Source organism: Artemia franciscana, chromosome 15, assembly GCF_032884065.1.
Source record: "Artemia franciscana chromosome 15, ASM3288406v1, whole genome shotgun sequence".
In the NCBI taxonomy this organism is placed as follows: Eukaryota; Metazoa; Arthropoda; class Branchiopoda; order Anostraca; family Artemiidae; genus Artemia; species Artemia franciscana.
The window spans coordinates 10,839,893-10,861,549 of NC_088877.1; the positions used below are offsets into that span (position 1 = coordinate 10,839,893).

Sequence of the window (21,657 nt, forward strand, 5' to 3'; positions counted from 1 at the left end):
TTATATTATGATATTCTTATATATATGGTAGATATTTTATATATATTTACATGATTCTAAATATATAAAACATTTTAAGTTTCAATTTACCTTTCAGAATTTATATGCCTAAGAATATTTTCAGTATTGTGATGAAAAGCAAACACTCCCAGAATTAGTTTAGTGCTACTAAAAATCTGTTTGTGAAATTCAGCGTGTCTGAGAGCCGCCTTGTAGAAGCCTCATCATTGTATCTACAAAATAAGAGACTCCATATCTTTTTTTTTTGTCATAAGAAGAGTCATGAAGGTATGTTTATTTGGAGTTTTATCCAGGATTAGTCGCGTCAGATGTGTTACCGTACAACATTGGTAGAAAGACGAATCTTGGTGTAACATAATAGATCTTGCTGCAATATTTTAAGACTTATGGGACATTTACAGCTTAGATTTTGCGAAACAATAGTTTTGGTCCCAAATACTATCGAGGCAAATTATTTAGATAGCTCATCAGCTGGAAACCGATCATAGTGGGTCAATGATTTAGAAAGTAAAGGAAAGGATCATTCAAACGAATGGTTCTGGGCCAATGACCGAATATACCCCACACTTCAGTTGTTTCTCACAAAAACGCGTAGTCTATAATCTACTCATCGATATCAGATATAATTAGAAATTAGAAAACTACAAATTTTAAACGGATGTAAATTCTACGAAGAAGATTTTTTTTCATATGAAAGTAAAGAGTAGCGTTAAAGCAAATGGGAGTTACCTCGAATGTTTGTGGCTGTTCTGTCCCTCTTCTCTTCCTCAATGGTGGCTCTTTATGCTGTAGTAGAATATGGGGTATATTTAATCCCTTTTAGAATGCAACAACTCCTAATACTAATACAAACAACTCACTCCCGCATCAAGCCGTCTGAGGCCAACACAGCTTCACACGCTCCTCCTCCCTCTTAATCTATTCAAAGCTTCCTTCTTGGTACCCGCCCAGAAAGTTCCCATTTCCCGTGAAATTTTCTTTGCGGCCTCCTCCCAACCTAACTGCGGACAACCTGGTTTCCGTTTAGCCCTAGACGGTTGACCGAAAAGTACTGTCTTCGGCAATCTATCGTCCTTCATTTGCAAAAGGTGCCCTAGTCTGTGGAGAATGCAACAAGCATTGCCAATCTGTAATTTGAAGTCTAAATGAGGATATACTCGCTATTGTGTTTGATATTTTGATACTTTTGAGGTTATTACTAAAACCCGTTTGCTAAGCTGTTCTCAAAAGAAAGGTCGGGAAACGGTATCTGGGAATAATTCTAGAAGTTTGAAAATGTCAGATACAACCTTTTAGGTGTAACAACGGGGGTATTCAGTTTTGGAGCTCTGTGATTTATGGGTATTGCTTTTTAATTGGGAATTAGGTAAAATGTTTGGGCGTGCTGAGTATTGCTTTGTAATTTGGCATTGGATATAAATGGGCGTTGCTTTTGCTAAAGCACAATTTAGACTTCAGGGAAAAGGGGTCCGTTCATCGTTACAGTAATTTCTTTATAATGTTACAGTTCACTTCCATACGAAGAAAACTGTTGAATTTATGTCTGTTTTTAATTTGTTTAATTGTAAGGAAATCCTAGATCGCACAATAAATTATGGATCACTGCAGAGGCGTGACTTTCTTTAAGCTTTGGCAATCGATAATTGCAGTGAGTAATTTTTCGGTAATTGCTATTGTCTATGAGCTAGAATATCTTTTCAGTTTAGGACTGTTTCGATTGAGCTGCAGGTTTAGTTAGTGATCTGGAGGAATGTTCCTCCTATCTGATACAGGCTACTAGATAGGCTCTGAAAGAGAGTGGGCCAGTTTCGGACACTTGAGGGAGAGAAAATCTGGTATATGTATTTTTTTATATTTTGAAAAGATCTATAAGATTTGTTTTGTACTAAATGTGGCTTTTGCTTAGAGCTAAAGATTTCTTTAATAAAATTATGTTGGTACTTTTGTATTATTCAGAACAAAGTCAATAAGTGAAGTAAGGTTCTTTCGTGAAACAAAATACGATGCAGGTACATTTTAATGAAATATTTTATATATAGAGGTGGTTAGGTTAAGGTAGGTATTTTATATAATCCACCCCACCCCTTCACCCTCCTAATGTGCAAATATATAGCCCAAACTTTTTTATCACTGTTTTATTGTGGGCAACAACCCCTTATCCTGGAAAATATAATTCCCACTTTTTCAGTCTTTGGCAAATTTCTAATCTTGATTTCAAAATCCATGTTCAGATACTATCTTCTATCAGTATGTATAGCAAACTAAATTGAGTTTTTCTTTGTGGCTATGAAACCGGATTTCCTGAGCAAAATTCTTAATCGTGTTCTGAATTGAATTTAATCAATTGAATAATGAACAAGTACCAAATATTTAATTAAAATGTACCTGCATCGTAGTTTGTTTCACGAAAGAACCTAACTTCACTAATTGAGTGTATTCTGAATAATACACAAGTACTGTTATTTTTCACCAGGAATGATTGGAAAAAGGAGAGAAACAAGTACCTAAATAACTGGAGGAAAGAAGGAAAGGCACGTAGGCAAGAAATCTGGAGGCAGCAGATGAAAATTAACCGAAGGAGGAAAATAGCGGAAGAGGAGAAAGCTTTACAGCCTAAAACAGAACTAAACTTCCAATGCGGCTTGATTGTCAAGATTTCTTTGAAGGAAGAAATCCATGATCCAAAATCTATAAAGGTGGCTATCCCGTCCTTCTTTTTCTACTCCATTCAGTCATGTTTGTTTCCTTTATTTTGACAATTAACCATGTATAATCGCACCATTCAAACCCGGTTCACACTGAAATTATACGAATTCAATGGCTGACCTGACGTGAGTCAAATTAGTTTACTTCCCGCTGGTTCTACGCGTCCTTCCGCAAGGAAAACTTCCCAATGGATTTAATTATCTTCTAGTGTTTCTTAAGCAGGAGGAAAAATTTTCAAATCTGAAAGTACCAAGGACAACCAAAAATAAATTTGATTCTTTAAATTGGTTACGAGGAAAGTTACACTACTATGTACGTGTTAAGAACATTAGGTAACTTAATATTTTAATAAATAAGACATACGCTGCAGGTATGCAGTTTTAACACTTAGCGGGCGCCAAGTTTAAAAATAAAGAACGTGTGTGAAAAAACAAGAAAATAAAAAAAAATATTATTGAGCTCAAGAAAAGCATAACTTTTCTGATTGATGTAGCAAAAGACAGAAACTGCTACTAATTAGCAGTAAACTGGGTTTTAAAAAAAAGTGGTAAAATGATTACACGTGTGTAAGAGTATAACCGTGACATTTTGTTGCCAAATAGGAATTGGAAAGAAATGTATATGTCATCAAACAGCTAAAAGTCCAAGTTATGCATTGAAATGTTTATTATTAAAGTTTTCAAAGACTAAACCCTTCAGATTATTAGTATAATATGTTACCTACAGAAACATATTTTTAAAAAGACCAATTAGGTTATCCTGTTTTGTATTATTTATCCCTTTAGCTGGCATGTTAGTATAATCCTTTTTTCTTCCAATGAAAAAAATATCACTTTTCTTACTTAACTTTGACATATTGCTACTATCCTATATTTGTGGAATTGCAAACGAATGTAGCGCCCTATTGATTGATGAAATACTTGGCTGTATAATACAGGTAGTAAATTGGGCGGTACCGTATATTGGTTCGGCTTTTTGTAATAACAGGAATAGCTTTACTTTTTCTCTTTTTACGATTCTTGTTGGCCACGAGGAGAACTTTCCCATTTAAAATAGGCTGTATAGTTGTATAACAACCAAAAGCAAAATCGTAGAAAAATATGTGTTTTTATTGATTGTTTTATTGATTCTATTGATTGTTGAAATACTTAGCTGTATAACACAGGTAGTAAATTGGGCGGTACCGTATATTGGTTCGGCTTTTTGTAATAACAGGAATAGCTTCACTTTCTCTCTTTTTACGATTCTTGTTGGCCGCGAGGAGAACTTTTCCATTTTAAATAGGCTGTATAGTTGTAAAACAACCAAAAGGAAAATCGTAGAAAAATCTTTGTTTTAAGTATAGATAGACCTAAGATCAAGCCAGGAGGTAAAAATGTTTCCGTTTTGATGTCTTTGGTATATTCAGCTAACCCTTGTAAAAAAAAGAAAAAAAATCATTACTTGGCGATATATCGCTATGTTACTGTATTACTGAGTGATAATTCATGGCTATGTTACTTATATTAACATTGCTATCTTACTGAGTGAGATTTCTCAGAAAACGTCCGTCTTCAATTGGTTTACCTAGTTTGTTTAACGGAAATCAAAAAATAGTTTGTAACAAACTATTTTCATTCCATGAGCCTTTGTTTGAAAATATTTAAATAAAAAAAAATTATCAAAAATAAATATCTGCTGTTCACAAATCCAATAAAATATGAAGTGGACGTGAAGTTCCTCTTGAGTTCCTCTGTAGGTGTTTTTCCGTCTTGTGGTGTTGTTTTCGAGCGCACAACGTTCTCTGATAAGGAATATACGAATTCAAGAGTTTATCCCCTATCTATAAACTAATTGACCCCTGAACTTCTTCTGTGAGATGCTATTTTGCATTCAGATGCATCTCCCTTGTTGTCTCAACCTACTGTCGAGAGTTAAAGATTTTGACGGCACCCTCCTCCAAAAATTAGTTAATCAATTGAGCTATTAATGGGCTAAAATCTTGGTCTTTAGTTTCAACCTCATATAAAGAAATATCCAAAAAGTTGCACCTCGCAGGCCTTTTGGGTAAGAGCATCCCTCCAATCTCTTAGCCCCTTATCGCTCGTGTATGGTCATCATTTGGTACCAGAATAATTTCGAGTCCCTCCCTCCCAATGAAATTTTTGTGCATCGGTATCGCTGAGGTAGAGGGTAGCTTCTGTTGAAGTTTCAAGACGGTCGGAGACAAAAAACACTCTACCTTAAAACCCTCCTCCTGGATCTCTTTCCCTCCCTGACCTGTGAGCGAACGCCTAAGCGATCGGAAAGGCGCTAATAAAAAAGCTAGTGTGTATATGTATTCATTAAAGGATGGAGAAAAGGACGAAGACCCTCCTCCTCAGTCATTGCCACATATTATATATTACCGTCCTATGTATATTAAGTTAAGTGTGTGTAAACGTAGATATTTGCAACACCATATAAAACATGTTTTAATCAGTTATTTTTTTTTCTTTCTTTTTGGTAAGTAAAGCAGAAAAGAAAATTCCTAAAATTTTCAGAAAAATAACATATTTACGATATGTGACTTAACTCATTCGCGACGGCCGAAGGCCCAAACTGTTACGGTCGCTTTTTAGGACCTTACGAACAATGCCCTTCAAAAACCTTGAAATCAGCTTCTCGCTAGTATGTTGGTTATTCCTTAGAGTTAAACAAAACACGGGTTAGTTCTTTCATCTTATCTATATCTTTAAATAAATCTTTTGAACTTTAATTTTCTTATTTAACTAATTTCATCTATCTTTCTTCTTTCTATATTTTTAAATAGATCTCTTTAATTTTAATTCTGGGTTGAACAGCGCGGCTTCTAAAACTGTATATAAAAGAAATCTAAAATTAATGTGTACATACGTAGATAATAGAATGTAGACCATATTCTAATTTTAGATTGTTTTGTCATTAGATTATTATTTTATTAGATCGTCAGATTATTATATTATATTTTTAGGTATATTGCTTTTTGAAATATTTTTATCAGACTATTTTATTTTTCAGGACCAATTAAAAGCCATTGGGGGCATAAAATATGTTGAAGCCATGCAAGGTGCAGTGGAAGCAATTGTTCGTACCGAAAGTCCAGATGTGGCGAGCTCACTTGTCAAAAATCCATTAGGAAAGGGAGAAGTCCTTACTGGTAAACAGTTATTTATGTTATGGCTCATTCATGCGTTAACTATAAAGATCAAATTGTAATTTACTAATGTACTCCTTTAAGTTGTTCTCAAAGGGTATTAGAATTTTCAAATTGGTTTTTCTTAGTTCGTCGGTAAGGTTCAGAACTGAATATAAAAGAATATATTTATTCGCTACAATGGCTAGAGATAACATGAGCATGTCCGTGTTAAAAAAAAAAAAGTAAAACAAGGATCAAAAACAAGAAACAGATAAACAGCAAGAAACAGAAATAAGAAACAGATATAAAAATTAAAATGAGTCATAAATAAAATTGAAATATGTCAACAGGTAAGTCGCACGGTTCAAGATTATATTAGTGACCGTATGTTATACAGATCACATCAATTACAGATATAAATGGATATAAAATACTTTATGAAAGATACGTCATGCATATTAAAGTAAATCATGCCCAACATAAAAATACATTAAAAAACACTCACAGGCAAATCTCTGAAATAAATTGCATCAAACATTAAATAATAATTACTTCTTAAGGTGATATGATTAAAATACCGAGTTACATAAGGGAGAAATAATTTGCGATTTCTCGCTATTAGAGACTGGGTAAGTCATTAGTTGCGGACATTTATTTTTTTTCAGAGAGTAGTAACTGGTCCTTTAGTAGGGGGGCTTTCAAGATAAATAAATCGAGATGAGTTGGGGAGTTCAAAAAATCTAGCACGAATCGACATGTCAACTCATGCCTACGACTATCAAGTGAATTCAAGTTGAGTTGTTTCACTGTATCATCAAATGCTGAGTATTTGTGTCGACGTATTTTTTTTAGAACTCTTTTTTATATCATCTCAAGTCTATCTGATTGATTTTCTGTCAGTCCTGGATGTTAAGCTATACATGCATAGTCAAGAGAAGGTTTAACGTAGCTGCATTATGCAGACGTTAAAACCTCAGTTGGTATACCAAATCTCTTCAGGTTGGAAAATGAATGTAAAAGTGAGGCGCCTTTTTGTGTCAGTTTTTTTCACAGTCAATGCGCAAGGTCCATCTTAAATCTTCATCAAAAAGTTTTCCCCTCATTTTAACTGTTTTCTTTGTCGGTAGTAGGGAATTATGAGGAGGGGAGCTATCGAGCTTTAGGAAGGAAAAGAGTCATAGAAAAGCTCTTAGTTTCACATACCGTTAGGTTTACCTGTCCTAATTCAGCTCAGGTATATAGGGCCTGTACACCACACTTTGTTGTCTATTCGGAATAAACTGGTTAATTATCCAAGCAACACACAAGTGGTCACTCAAACCTTAACGAGGTAGTGTAACTGGGGTATCTTGATATTTTGGACAGTTGCTACAAACGAAATCCAACATAAGGTTACCTTTTGTTGGCATATTGACAACCTGCTTAAGTGAAAGAGAATTGCTTAGCCATTTGGGATCCGAATCATCGAAGTCACCACACATTATGATACCAGCGTTAGGACACAAGGATCGTAAATTGTCAGTGCAATCCTCTAAGCAATTCATGAGGTCTCGACAATAAGGGCCACGGGGTGGATAGTAACAATGTGTATCCCCAGTGATGCCGCTTCCTTAGGAAGCCTGTCCCACAACCAAAAGACTTCAAAACTGTGTTTATTTCGTATATTGCTGATATCGAGAACTCTGTTTTTTACAGAATAAAAAGAATATTTAATCTATTATTAGAAAGGGAAAATTCATAAAAATATGGTTTTTACAGCTCCACCCCTGATTATTTCAGTTATTTTCTATGAGACCTGGCTTCAAAGTCAAAAAGGTGAAAGATAAAAAGGGCTTGTGTAAGTTGGACAAACCTCATGCTTCGCAATTTCACGAAAAACTTTATTAACTTTATTGATGCCATGGGAGCCCCGCGTAAGGGAGAGTCGAGGGGATGATGGAGGTAGAAATTGATTTATAATCCCCAGAGAGTACTAATCTTTTTTATAAGTCAGAAGTGATTGGAGGTCAACCAGTCGCAAGGGGTATTTTCCGAATGGGGGGGGGGGGTTCAATTATACCCATGAAAGTAGTATTTTCTATGGGGTTATTTTTCGGGAGGGTAAACGCATGTTACCCCCCAGACATTAAACATTCGTTTTCTTTACCTAGTCAATCCCTACAAATAGAAACAAACTTACTTTACTAAAGATGTAGTCCTAAATAACTAAATTTTTAATGAATATCCTAAATAACATATTAACTACCCTCTCAAAGTTCAATTTATTTGATTTGTCAACCTGCATGGCGATAAATTAATTAATCAATCACTCCATAACAAATTCGCCACAAATAAGAAATAAAACACCGCTCAAAATTTACCCAGGTAAGAACGGTTGAAATTAGTAATGATGTAATTGATTTTCACTCATTGTTTCACTCAACTGTTAACCTTCAGATTGATAGTGTTTTCCAGTTATTGGGTCGGTAATTTCCGTAAGAAAATATATTAAGAACTCTGGGTGGGGGAAACAATATTTAAAAAAATATTTCTTGACACAAGTCAGAAGGGCAGCAGCTGTGGAATAATCTTATATATATATAAAAATAAGTTGTTTGTGTGTTATGTCTGTTACCCTATGTCTGTTGCGCCAGATTATATCTTCTAAATGTATAAAAGAAAACAAACTAAAATGTAAAAACTGGGAATTGCATAAATATTTCGAAATATTTTGACAATAGATTAAAGTAATTCGAAAGCCTTCAAGCAGATACTTAAAACTTGAGGTTTATTATAAATTGTTGAGCTTTAGCAAGCTTGGCACGTGAAGAGGAATTTTTAGTATAGATCTTAAAATGACAGAAGAAACAGCCGAGGAAGCTGCTCAAATAGTTAATTAAAAGAGAAATTTTAGTATAAATCCTACAATGGCAGAAGAAACAGCCAAGGAATCTGCTCAAAGGGTTAATGCCAAAAGGCTTGCGGCTAAAGAGCGCAAAACCGCGCAGTTAGATGAAAATCCACCTGGACAGCGAGAGTCAAAACGTATCAAAACTGAAAATGATAGCGATGATGATTGGGTTTGGGATTTTGACTTGGATCATCAATGCCTACCAGATTTTAGTTAAAAAAAACAAAGGTTCGGCGATATGTATTTATGTCTGAAAAATAAAGAAGAAAGAGAAAACTGAAAAAAGAAAAATGGTAAAAAACTAAAAAAAAACTAAAAAGAAAAAAACAAAAAAAAACTAAAAAATAAAAAAAATTATAAAAACAAAAAACCTAAAAAGAAAAAACGTAAAAAAATAAAAAAACTAAAAAGAAAAAAAACTAAAAAAAGCTAAAAAACTAAAAAAAAGAAAAACTAAAAAAAACTGGGAATTGCACAAATATTTCAATATATTTTGACAATAGATTAAAGTAATTCGTAAACCTTAAAACAGATACCCAAAATTTTGAGGTTTATTATAAATTGTTGGAGCTTTAGCATGCTTAGCACGTAAAGATTTTTCAAAGTGTCAATGTTAGAGTGAACGTTGACAAATTGAAGAAAACAAATCAAAAAAAAGAAGAAACTAAAAAAAAAGAAAAACTAAAAAAGAAAAAAACTAAGAAAAGAAAAAACTAAAAAAGAAAAAAAAAAAAAACAAAAAAGAAACTGTATCTATATATATAAAAATAAGTTGTATATATGCATGTTTGTTTGTTTGTGGGTTTGCATTTGACGTCATTATAAGTATATAAGGCTTTGTATATGACGTCATTATAAGACGACACTACAGACTGGGACACCGGGACACAAATGACGACCGGGACACAGGGAATATAAATGACGACCGGGACACTCAAAGAGAAATTACAGACCGGGACACCGGGACACAAATGACGACCGGGACACCGGGACAAAGGGAATATAAATGACGACCGGGAAACTCAAAGAGAGATTACAGACTGGGATACCGGGACACAAATGACGACCAGGACACAGGGAATATAAATGACGGCCAGGACACAGGGACACAACTACAACGGGGACGCCGGGGGCACAGGGGGATATATAAATGACGACGGGGACACAGGGAATGTTCGATTAGCAATCACCATCAACAAAGCTCAAGGGCAATCGTTAGAAAAATGCGGTATAGATCTGAATACGGATTGTTTTCCCATGGACAATTATTATGTTGCATGTTCAAGAGTTGGTAAACCTGACAATCTATTTATATGGACAGACAACGGGACAGCAAAGAATGTTGCGTAGTTAAAAACATATATATATATATATATATATATATATATATATATATATATATATATATATATATATATATCATTCTATATTCACAGGTGGGACACAGGGACACAACTACAATGGCGCGTAACTAATATGGCGCGTAACGACTTACGCGCGCGGGGGATACTAGTATCTAATAAAAGTAGTAATATTTAAACTTATAGCTTTCTTAGTCTAGATTGAATATACACAGTAAAATTTGGAAGTATATTTGTTCACTACACTGATGGTGGCTACAGTGCTCATCACATTAATAGAATATAAAATAGAGTTGGACTAGAGCTTTTAAGAAGGGTCAAAACTAAAGCTCATTCATTTTTCATTTGCTGGAAAATGTATTATTAAAATGAAAATTCCTATTTATCGCTTATGCAAAAGTTTTCTCAAAGGTTTATCTAAATTAGAATTTCTTGCCTTTTGGTTCCTCCAAGACGTGAATAATCATCGTATAAATTATGTATTTAGAACAAATAACTTAGAAGGATTATTTTCAAGACTAGATTATTTTTAGCTCGACTTTTATGTTTAGTTTTACAAAGAATACTTTTGAAGCATGCGGTCAACAACAGACCCATTCCTGTGGTTGGTGATGCCCGGGAAAAAATCAATTAAAGACCATCCCCCCCCTCCCGTCTCAAGTGTAAGCAAAAGAAGTCGAATCAAACTGAAAGGACAAGAGACCTGGTTAAACTTCGGTGATGTAATGAATCTAGGTTTTTTTTTAATAGTTTTAAAAGTCGTATTTTTATGTAATTTTCTCTTTTATATTTTCATTTGTGTTATGCTGAGAACGGCCCTCGGACATAGGGTCGAAATATTCATTAAAAGTTTGGAATTCCATTTTTTTTACCAAAAAAAAAATCCCATTGTTCTACTTCTTATTTGTTGTTTTTAATGGATAGGCAGTGTGGTCTTCGCCCCTATTTAAAGCTACCAGTAAAACTTACCCCGTACCCCGGTAAAGTTTCCTGGCAGTGCTCCTGTGTGCAATATATGTTATGCAAACTTTGATCACTTCGATGGGAGCACGTGCCAAGCTTTTCTGAAATTAGACAAAGCGTGACAGAAACGGCTCAGAAGTGGTGGAAGCTGAACAAAGTGTGGTGGAGCTTTGTAGCACGCGTGGCATTCTGAGATATACTACAGGTGGCGTAAAGTGGATGCCCCTTTGATTTACTTACTCAGTAGAGACCTAGAATTAACAACACCAGCGCAATATCGCAACTAGTTCGGTTATATTTTAAAAAAGGAAAGATAGTTGCAAGCACCTTCATATCCAATAATGCCATCGTGGGCACTTCAGTGATCCACTGAAGAACATAGGCTTGGGGAATGGTTTTGGAGGTCCAGACACTCCTTTCTTCAATAGTTAAAAAATAAGAAAATTTATAGGGGTTGGCCATATCTAAAGAAAGCATGCAAGTCAAATAAAATTATTTTCTACTCTTTCCAAATGTTATCGTCACTTTTGACAATACCGAACTTTGAAAAGTTTCGGTTGCTCCCATACACATCATGTTTTAAGCCGACTCATGAAAGATGCCGTAAAAACTATAATGTCTTTATACTGTCTTACTGTTGATATTTCTGGAGCTTTCGACAATATTGTTCACTCTCAGGCTCTATTTTCCCTTGCGTCTTCAGGTGTTAATCCTTCCGTACTAAGTTTATTGTCTTCTTGGTATTCAAAGTCTAAAATTAAAGTTACCTGGAATGGCCAAATATCTGACCCGGTAAAAATTAATAAGGGAGTTCGGCAACGTGCCGTATCGTCTCCTAGTATATTTAAATGCGTGCTTGCATTGTGCCTGCGTCCCCTTAGAAGTTCTTTTTTTTTACGGTAATATTGGTTTGTCTTCTATTGCATATGCAGATGACGTTCTTCTTGTTGCCCGGACTCGCCGTGGATTGCTTTCTAATTTTACTATATTAACCAATGAACTATTTAAGATTGGACTGTCAGTTAATGCGTCTAAATGCGAGTTCATTTGTTTTAATAGCCCTCATGCGGTCGCTCCATTCGTTGCTGGGACTGCAGTTCTACCATGTTCTTCTTTAGTTAGTCGGCTTGGTCTGTGTTTCGGCCCAACACTTTCCACAACCTGTTCATCCCTAGTGAATCAAGCCGTGAAAAACCTACGCGTCGCTTACGGAAAAATATCCCCAAACAAAAGCCGTTACAACCGCAACGGTTTGTGCATGATTTATAACGCTTATTGCGCCCCTGTGCTTTTGTTTTTATCAGGCATTGCTCATCTGTTTTGTAAGAAAGATCGCCACACTCTACGTGCAGCATATTTAAGATATTGCGAATTCCACCTCCGGCTTCCTAGATGGCACCGAAAAAAAAAATTGATCGATTTGGTTTAATAGATGTGTTCACGGAAACGGTCTTTCAGTGATGATTTATGGAAAAATATTATCAACTTTATTCACGTTTATAACCCTCTACAGCCTTTTTTCCATATTAATATTGGTTAATTAGTCCATGTTGTCTTTTCTCAGTTTGAATTTTTTTTCTTCGCTGTTTATCGTTTTTGTTTTTGTTTATTTATAATACTCCGTACTTTGTGTTTTTTATACTTTTACGGGTAATAAAGTTCATTCATTCATTCATTCATATCCTAAGAACTTGTGTGGAGGAAGTTTAACCTTTGCTTAAGTCTCCTATGCGCTTGAAACCAGTTGAGTTGAAACAAATGCATTAGTTTGATCAAGATAAGAAATTGGAATTCTTATGTGTTTCCTCACCTGCATACTATCTTCCTCTTTGGTCCTTAAATTCATTGAATGTGAGTAAACCAGTAGATATTTTGGTAAATCTTAGATATGTAATCATTTTTCTATCTCAAAACAGTACTGTCATCTGGAAAACATTTTGCTTTTTTATATAGTTAATTTGGGTAAAAGGAAAAATGTATTTTCCATGAAACTTCTTTTTTTGCTAGCCAGTGAGAGACAAAAATGTTTTTTTTTTTTTGTTTCAAGCCCAAAAGTAGAGAAGTTTGAAGCATTATAGCTCAAAAACCTGCTATGCGGGTTTTGATAACTTGTCACCAAACCCACATAGTAGTTAATTTGCATTGTATATGTATATCTATCTATCTATCTATCTATATAAAAATAGGTTGTATGTATGCATGTTTGTTTGTTTGTAAAAAGAGCGTTTGCATATGACGTCATTATAAGTATATAAGGCTTTGTATATGCACAGACAATGGGACAGCGAAGAATGTTGTATATTCGCAAGTTTTACGTAGTTACAAACGTAGTTACAAAAAAACATATATATATATATATATATATATATATATATATATATATATATATATATATATATATATATATATATATATATCTATCTATATTCACAGCTGGGACATATATATCCTTGTTCCTTGATGCACGCACTCTTTTAAAACTCACCGCTACGCTCTTAGAATATTATTTCAATCACTAAATCAATTATCTTACGCTAGAAACTCTTAATGCTACCACTCCTTGCGGAGTGGTTCAGAAGCATTTATGAAATTTTTCAAGTTTTCATTGCTTAGATAGCTCAGTATTTGTTCAGCACATTCATGTGGTAACTCAGCAAATCTGTTAAAGAGAGAATTAAAACTTCTATTGGCTAGTTCAAGCAGCACTTTCCTTTCTATGCTGCTTCTGAAACGGCTTTTTATTATTGTGTTATACATTGAAAATTTTGTTTCCCAGTTTGATGATTTCAGTAAACCTTTCAAAGAATTTTCATTCATCGTGTATAGTTCTATTGAGCTTATTCCTTTGATAAAAATGTCATAGAACGTTAAATTACAAAATATTGTCTCAATCCTCATTTGTTCTAGTTCTCTTACAAATTGATCCTTGAGCTCATTTGGAGGATAACTTGTCTGAGTCTTGTCTGTGAGCCTTATGTTTCTTTCACTTACATATAAATTTGCCACTCTCAGTTTTAATACATGGCTTGCAAAATAAACAGCAGTATCATCAACAGCTACATCAAAAGCTGTACGATCTTTTCTACCTGTAATATCTATGTCAGATCCATACTCCAGAAGATTTCTAACACACTCTTTATCTCCACTCCGACTAGCATAATGAAGCGCTGTCATGCCATATTTGTCCTTAGAGTTAACATAGGCTCCATATTTCAGAAGACATTCGACAGTCTGTGTGTGTCCTTTCCAAGCTGCAACATGAATTGGACTTGCACCTTTCTCATTTATTATATTAAGATCTGCGCCAGACTTTAAAAGACATTCAACAGTCTCTGTGTGTCCTTCCAAAGCTGCTAAATGAAGGGGAGTGTCACCATAATTATTTCTTATATTAAGATCAGCGCCAGACTTTAAAAGACATTCAACAGTCTGTGTGTTTCCTTCCAAAGCTGCTAAATGAAGAGGAGTGTTACCATAATTATTTCTTATATTAACATCAGTGCCAGACTTTAAAAGACATTCGACAGTCTGTGTGTGTCCTTTCCGAGCTGCATAATGAAGTGGACTTGCACCTTTCTCATTTTTTATATTAAGATCAGCGCCAGACTTTAAAAGACATTCAACAGTCTGTGTGTTTCCACTCCAAGCTGCTAAATAAAGGGGAGTTTCGCCATCATTATTTCCTATATTAACATTAATGCCAGACTGTATAAGTCGTTCAACAGTCTCTGTGTTTCCTTCCAAAGCTGCAAAATGAAGGGGAGTGTCACCATAATTATTTCTTATATTAACATCAGTGCCAGACTTTAAAAGACATTCGACAGTCTGTGTGTGTCCTTTCCAAGCTGCAACATGAAGTGGACTTGCACCTTTCTCATTTTTTATATTAAGATCTGCGCCAGACTTTAAAAGACATTCAACAGTCTCTGTGCGTCCTTCCAAAGCTGCTAAATGAAGGGGAGTGTCACCATAATTATTTCTTATATTAAGATCAGCGCCAGACTTTAAAAGACATTCAACAGTCTGTGTGTTTCCTTCCAAAGCTGCTAAATGAAGGGGAGTGTTACCATAATTATTTCTTATATTAACATCAGTGCCAGACTTTAAAAGACATTCGACAGTCTGTGTGTGTCCTTTCCAAGCCGCAGCATGAAGTGGACTTGCTCCTTTCTCATTTTTTATATTAAGATCAGCGCCAGACTTTAAAAGACATTCAACAGTCTCTGTGTTTCCTTCCAAAGCTGCTAAATGAAGGGGAGTGTTACCATAATTATTTCTTATATTAACATCAGTGCCAGACTTTAAAAGACATTCGACAGTCTGTGTGTGTCCTTTCAAAGCTGCAACATGAAGTGGACTTGCACATTTCTCATTGTTTATATTAAGATCAGCGCCAGACTTTAAAAGACATTCGACAGTCTGTGTGTGTCCTTCCAAAGCTGCTAAATGAAGGGGAGTGTTACCATAATTATCTATATATATAAAAATAAGTTGTCTGTCTGTCTGTGGATGTGTGGATGGATGTGTCAGGTGACGTCACCTGAAAAAACTGGATCAGGTGACGTCAAAACTGAAAAAACTAAAAAAGGCAAAAACTACAAAAAAAACTAAAAACTAATAAAAAAAATAAAAAAGCTAAAAAACTAAAAAAACTATAAAGGTAAAAACCAATAAAAAACTAAAAAAAAAACTGAAAAAACTAAAAAAAGGCAAAAACTACAAAAAAAAACTAAAAACTAATAAAAAAAGTAAAAAAGCTAAAAAACTAAAAAAACTAAAAAAACTAAAAAAAGGTAAAAAACTAAAAAAAATAAAAAATAAAAAAAAACTAAAAAAAAGGAAAAAACTGAAAAATAAGCTAAAATAAAGGTAAAAACCAATAAAAAACTAAAAAAAAAAGGAAAAAACTAATAAATGACGACACTCAAAGAGAAAGCGACCAGGACAAAAAACTAAAAAAAAAGGCAAAAACTACAAAAAAACTAAAAACTAATAAAAAAAATAAAAAAGCTAAAAAACTAAAAAAACTAAAAAAAGGTAAAAAACTAAAAAAACTAAAAACTAAAAAAAAACTAAAAAAGGTAAAAACTAAAAGAACTAAAAAAGAAAAAAATAAATGACGACACTCAAAGAGAAAGCGACCAGGACAAAAGGAATGTTCGATTAGCAATCAACAAAGCACCGGGACACAGGGAGTATAAATGACGACCAGGACACAAGTAAAAAAAAAAATTAACAAAACTAAAAAGAAGGTAAAAACTACAAAAAAACTAAAAAGAAAAAAAAACTAAAAACTAATAAAAAAACTAAAAAATCTAAAAATCTAAATAAACTAAAAAAGAAAAAAAAAGGAAAAAAATAAAGGAGAAAAACAAAACTAAAAAACGAATGTATATACAGACCGGTACACCGGGATACAAATGACGACCGGGACACAGGGAATATAAATAACGACCGGGACACAGGGACACAACTACAACGGGGACACCGGGGGAAACAGGGGGATATAAATGACGACCGGGACAAAAAAACTAAAAAGAAATAAAAACTAAAAACTAATAAAAAAAACTAAAAAATCTAAAAATCTAAATAAGCTAAAAAAGAAAAAAAAGGAAAAAAATAAAGGAGAAAAACAAAACTAAAAAACGAATGTATATACAGACCGGGACACCGGGATACAAATGATGACCGGGACCCGGGACACAGGGAATATAAAGGACGACCGGGACACAGGGACACAACTACAACGGGGACACCGGGGGAAACAGGGGGATAACCTGACAATCTATTTATATGCAAAGACAATGGGACAGCAAAGAATGTTGTATATTCGCAAGTTTTACGTAGTTAAAACCATATATATATATATATCTATATTCACAGGTGGGACATAGGGACACAACTACAATGTATATAAAAATAAGTTGTCTGTCTGTCTGTGGATGTGTGGATGGATGTGTCAGGTGACGTCACCTGAAAAAACTGGATCAGGTGACGTCAAAACTGAAAAAACTAAAAAAGGCAAAAACTACAAAAAAAACTAAAAACTAATAAAAAAAATAAAAAAGCTAAAAAACTAAAAAAACTATAAAGGTAAAAACCAATAAAAAACTAAAAAAAAAACTGAAAAAACTAAAAAAAGGCAAAAACTACAAAAAAAAACTAAAAACTAATAAAAAAAGTAAAAAAGCTAAAAAACTAAAAAAACTAAAAAAACTAAAAAAAGGTAAAAAACTAAAAAAAATAAAAAATAAAAAAAAACTAAAAAAAAGGAAAAAACTGAAAAATAAGCTAAAATAAAGGTAAAAACCAATAAAAAACTAAAAAAAAAAGGAAAAAACTAATAAATGACGACACTCAAAGAGAAAGCGACCAGGACAAAAAACTAAAAAAAAGGCAAAAACTACAAAAAAACTAAAAACTAATAAAAAAAATAAAAAAGCTAAAAAACTAAAAAAACTAAAAAAAGGTAAAAAACTAAAAAAACTAAAAACTAAAAAAAAACTAAAAAAGGTAAAAACTAAAAGAACTAAAAAAGAAAAAAATAAATGACGACACTCAAAGAGAAAGCGACCAGGACAAAAGGAATGTTCGATTAGCAATCAACAAAGCACCGGGACACAGGGAGTATAAATGACGACCAGGACACAAGTAAAAAAAAAAATTAACAAAACTAAAAAGAAGGTAAAAACTACAAAAAAACTAAAAAGAAAAAAAAAACTAAAAACTAATAAAAAAACTAAAAAATCTAAAAATCTAAATAAACTAAAAAAGAAAAAAAAGGAAAAAAATAAAGGAGAAAAACAAAACTAAAAAACGAATGTATATACAGACCGGTACACCGGGATACAAATGACGACCGGGACACAGGGAATATAAATAACGACCGGGACACAGGGACACAACTACAACGGGGACACCGGGGGAAACAGGGGGATATAAATGACGACCGGGACAAAAAAACTAAAAAGAAATAAAAACTAAAAACTAATAAAAAAAACTAAAAAATCTAAAAATCTAAATAAGCTAAAAAAGAAAAAAAAGGAAAAAAATAAAGGAGAAAAACAAAACTAAAAAACGAATGTATATACAGACCGGGACACCGGGATACAAATGATGACCGGGACCCGGGACACAGGGAATATAAATGACGACCGGGACACAGGGACACAACTACAACGGGGACACCGGGGGAAACAGGGGGATAACCTGACAATCTATTTATATGCAAAGACAATGGGACAGCAAAGAATGTTGTATATTCGCAAGTTTTACGTAGTTAAAACCATATATATATATATATCTATATTCACAGGTGGGACATAGGGACACAACTACAATGGCGCGTAACTATTATGGCGCGTAACGACTTACGCGCGCGGGGGGGCTTGGGGGGGGGCGCGAAGCGCCCCCACCAACTAGGTGTTACCTGTAACCTAGGCTAATGACGTAATTTTAATTAAAATCATTACGGAGGGCAAGTACATCATACGAGTACAGGAGTCATGACGTAATCATACCTATATATAGCAATGATATGAGAACAGTAGTTCATATCCATTTAAATTACAGAAGCATAATAAAATAATATGTCCATTCCATTTGAAAGATCACTTTATTTAGCAGCTTCAAAAGGAAACACACGGACTGTTGAATGTCTTTTAAAGTCTGGCACTGATGTTAATATAAGAAATAGTTATGGTGAAACTCCCCTTTATTTAGCAGCTTTGGAAGGACACACAGAGACTGTTGAATGTCTTATACAGTCTGGCGCTGATGTTAATATAAGAAATAATGATGGCGAAACTCCCCTTTATTTAGCAGCTTGGAGTGGAAACACACAGACTGTTGAATGGGTTTTAAAGTCTGGCGCTGATCTTAATATAAAAAATGAGAAAGGTGCAAGTCCACTTCATGTTGCAGCTCGGAAAGGAAACACACAGACTGTCGAATGTCTTTTAAAGTCTGGCGCTGATCTTAATATAAAAAATGAGAAAGGTGCAAGTCCACTTCATGTTGCAGCTCGGAAAGGACACACACAGACTGTCGAATGTCTTTTAAAGGCTGGCACTGATGTTAATATAAGAAATAATTATGGTGAAACTCCCCTTTATTTAGCAGGTCGGAAAGGACACACAGAGACTGTTGAATGTCTTATACAGTCTGGCATTGATGTTAATATAGGAAATAATGATGGCGAAACTCCCCTTTCTTTAGCAGCTTGGAGTGGAAACACGCAGACTGTTGAATGTCTTTTAAAGTCTGGCGCTGATCTTAATATAAAAAATGAGAAAGGCCCAAGTCCACTTCATGTTGCAGCTTGGAAAGGACACACACAGACTGTCGAATGTCTTTTAAAGTCTGGCACTGATGTTAATATAAGAAATAATTATGGTAACACTCCCCTTCATTTAGTAGCTTTGGAAGGAAACACAGAGACTGTTGAACGACTTATACAGTCTGGCATTGATGTTAATATAGGAAATAATGATGGCGAAACTCCCCTTTATTTAGCAGCTTGGAGTGGAAACACACAGACTGTTGAATGTCTTTTAAAGTCTGGCGCTGATCTTAATATAAAAAATGAAAAAGGTGCAAGTCCACTTCATGTTGCAGCTCGGAAAGGACACACACAGACTGTCGAATGTCTTTTAAAGTCTGGCGCTGATATTAATATAAAAAATGAGAAAGGTGCAAGTCCACTTCATGTTGCAGCTCGGAAAGGACACACACAGACTGTCGAATGTCTTTTAAAGTCTGGCACTGATGTTAATATAAGAAATAATTATGGTGAAACTCCCCTTTATTTAGCAGCTCGGAAAGGACACACAGAGACTGTTGAATGTCTTGTACAGTCTGGCATTGATGTTAATATGGGAAATAATGATGGCGAAACTCCCCTTTCTTTAGCAGCTTGGAGTGGAAACACACAGACTGTTGAATGTCTTTTAAAGTCTGGCGCTGATCTTAATATAAAAAATGAGAAAGGTGCAAGTCCACTTCATTTTGCAGCTCGGAAAGGACACACACAGACTGTCGAATGTCTTTTAAAGTCTGGCACTGATGTTAATATAAGAAATAATTATGGTAACACTCCCCTTCATTTAGCAGCTTTGGAAGGACACACACAGACTGTCGAATGTCTTTTAAAGTCTGGCGCTGATCTTAATATAAACAATGAGAAATGTGCAAGTCCACTTCATGTTGCAGCTTTGAAAGGACACACACAGACTGTCGAATGTCTTTTAAAGTCTGGCACTGATGTTAATATAAGAAATAATTATGGTAACACTCCCCTTCATTTAGCAGCTTTGGAAGGAAACACAGAGACTGTTGAATGTCTTTTAAAGTCTGGCGCTGATCTTAATATAAAAAATGAGAAAGGAGCAAGTCCACTTCATGCTGCGGCTTGGAAAGGACACACACAGACTGTCGAATGTCTTTTAAAGTCTGGCACTGATGTTAATATAAGAAATAATTATGGTAACACTCCCCTTCATTTAGCAGCTTTGGAAGGAAACACACAGACTGTTGAATGTCTTTTAAAGTCTGGCGCTGATCTTAATATAAGAAATAATTATGGTGACACTCCCCTTCATTTAGCAGCTTTGGAAGGACGCACAGAGACTGTTGAATGTCTTTTAAAGTCTGGCGCAGATCTTAATATAAAAAATGAGAAAGGTGCAAGTCCACTTCATGTTGCAGCTTGGAAAGGACACACACAGACTGTCGAATGTCTTTTAAAGTCTGGCACTGATGTTAATATAAGAAATAATTATGGTGACACTCCCCTTCATTTTGCAGCTTTGGAAGGAAACACAGAGACTGTTGAACGACTTATACAGTCTGGCATTAATGTTAATATAGGAAATAATGATGGCGAAACTCCCCTTTATTTAGCAGCTTGGAGTGGAAACACACAGACTGTTGAATGTCTTTTAAAGTCTGGCGCTGAAATGAAAATTGAAATTTTCTGGTGTAAAAAAACGGTCTAGATGGTCTAGAACGGTCTAGGTGTAAAAAAAGGTCCCCATGAAGGTTAATAGAACAAGTAATTTGAACTTTGAGAGGGATCTTAATAAGATATTTAGAATGTTCAATAAACATATTTTATTTTGGACTCAAATTTTAGTAAGGTAAGTTTGTTTCTCTTCTTCCAGTTCGCCATTTCACGAACTGACAAAGTGAAGAAAAAGACTGGTTATTGTCACGAGGCAGACAAAGGGATGAGAATAAGTTTTTTTACAGAGCTAATTGGTTGTAACATGGTTTTAGGGAGGTTTGCCCCCCCCCCCTGTAACGTTTGTCTGACTCGTAAACACGTAAAAAAAAAATCGATTTTAACAAATTTTTATGCGTTTTTAGTTTTTTTTTGTGTAACCCCCCCCCCTCCGAACGAAATCCTTAAGTAAAAAAATAAAAAATTCCTGGGTACGGTCCCGGTTGAAGGGTAATATTAGGAAGCACTAATCTGTAAATTCTTATAAATTTTTTTTTTTTTGTTTCAAAAATTCTGTGTATTAGATTTATTTTAATTTCGTAAGTGATTTTAAGGATGTGCAAGATGCTAATTTTTTCTA

At 34.4% G+C, this 21,657-nt stretch overlaps 3 protein-coding genes across 7 annotated transcripts in view; 2 read left to right on the plus strand and 1 right to left on the minus strand.

Annotated features, from left to right (window-relative positions):
* The window catches only part of LOC136036042 (la-related protein 7-like), an 80,545-nt gene that overhangs the window by 50,026 nt on the left and 8,862 nt on the right, over positions 1-21,657 (plus strand). For all 5 annotated transcript variants that reach the window (XR_010619612.1, XM_065717974.1, XM_065717976.1 and 2 more), the window contains exons 5-6: positions 2,495-2,717; positions 5,746-5,884. Coding sequence is in view for 4 of the 5 variants with exons in the window: in XM_065717974.1 (XP_065574046.1) it covers positions 2,495-2,717; positions 5,746-5,884 (362 nt within the window). In the remaining variant the exon portion in view is untranslated. The remainder of the gene's footprint in view (positions 1-2,494; positions 2,718-5,745; positions 5,885-21,657) is intronic.
* LOC136036638 (serine/threonine-protein phosphatase 6 regulatory ankyrin repeat subunit A-like) lies at positions 11,060-18,638 on the minus strand. The gene is made up of 2 exons (XM_065718938.1): positions 18,623-18,638; positions 11,060-15,549 (listed from the first exon to the last, which is right to left on the minus strand). The coding sequence occupies exons 1-2, from the start codon at positions 18,636-18,638 to the stop codon at positions 13,628-13,630; spliced, it is 1,938 nt and encodes a 645-aa protein (XP_065575010.1). The 3' UTR covers positions 11,060-13,627.
* Positions 17,020-21,650, plus strand: LOC136036040 (serine/threonine-protein phosphatase 6 regulatory ankyrin repeat subunit A-like). The gene has a single exon (XM_065717970.1). The coding sequence runs from the start codon at positions 18,667-18,669 to the stop codon at positions 21,070-21,072; it is 2,406 nt and encodes an 801-aa protein (XP_065574042.1). The 5' UTR covers positions 17,020-18,666; the 3' UTR covers positions 21,073-21,650.

Excerpts from the sequence above, each read along its gene's own strand:
- LOC136036040 (XM_065717970.1), top strand. The coding sequence starts at position 18,667 with ATGTCCATTCCATTTGAAAGATCACTTTATTTAGCAGCTTCAAAAGGA.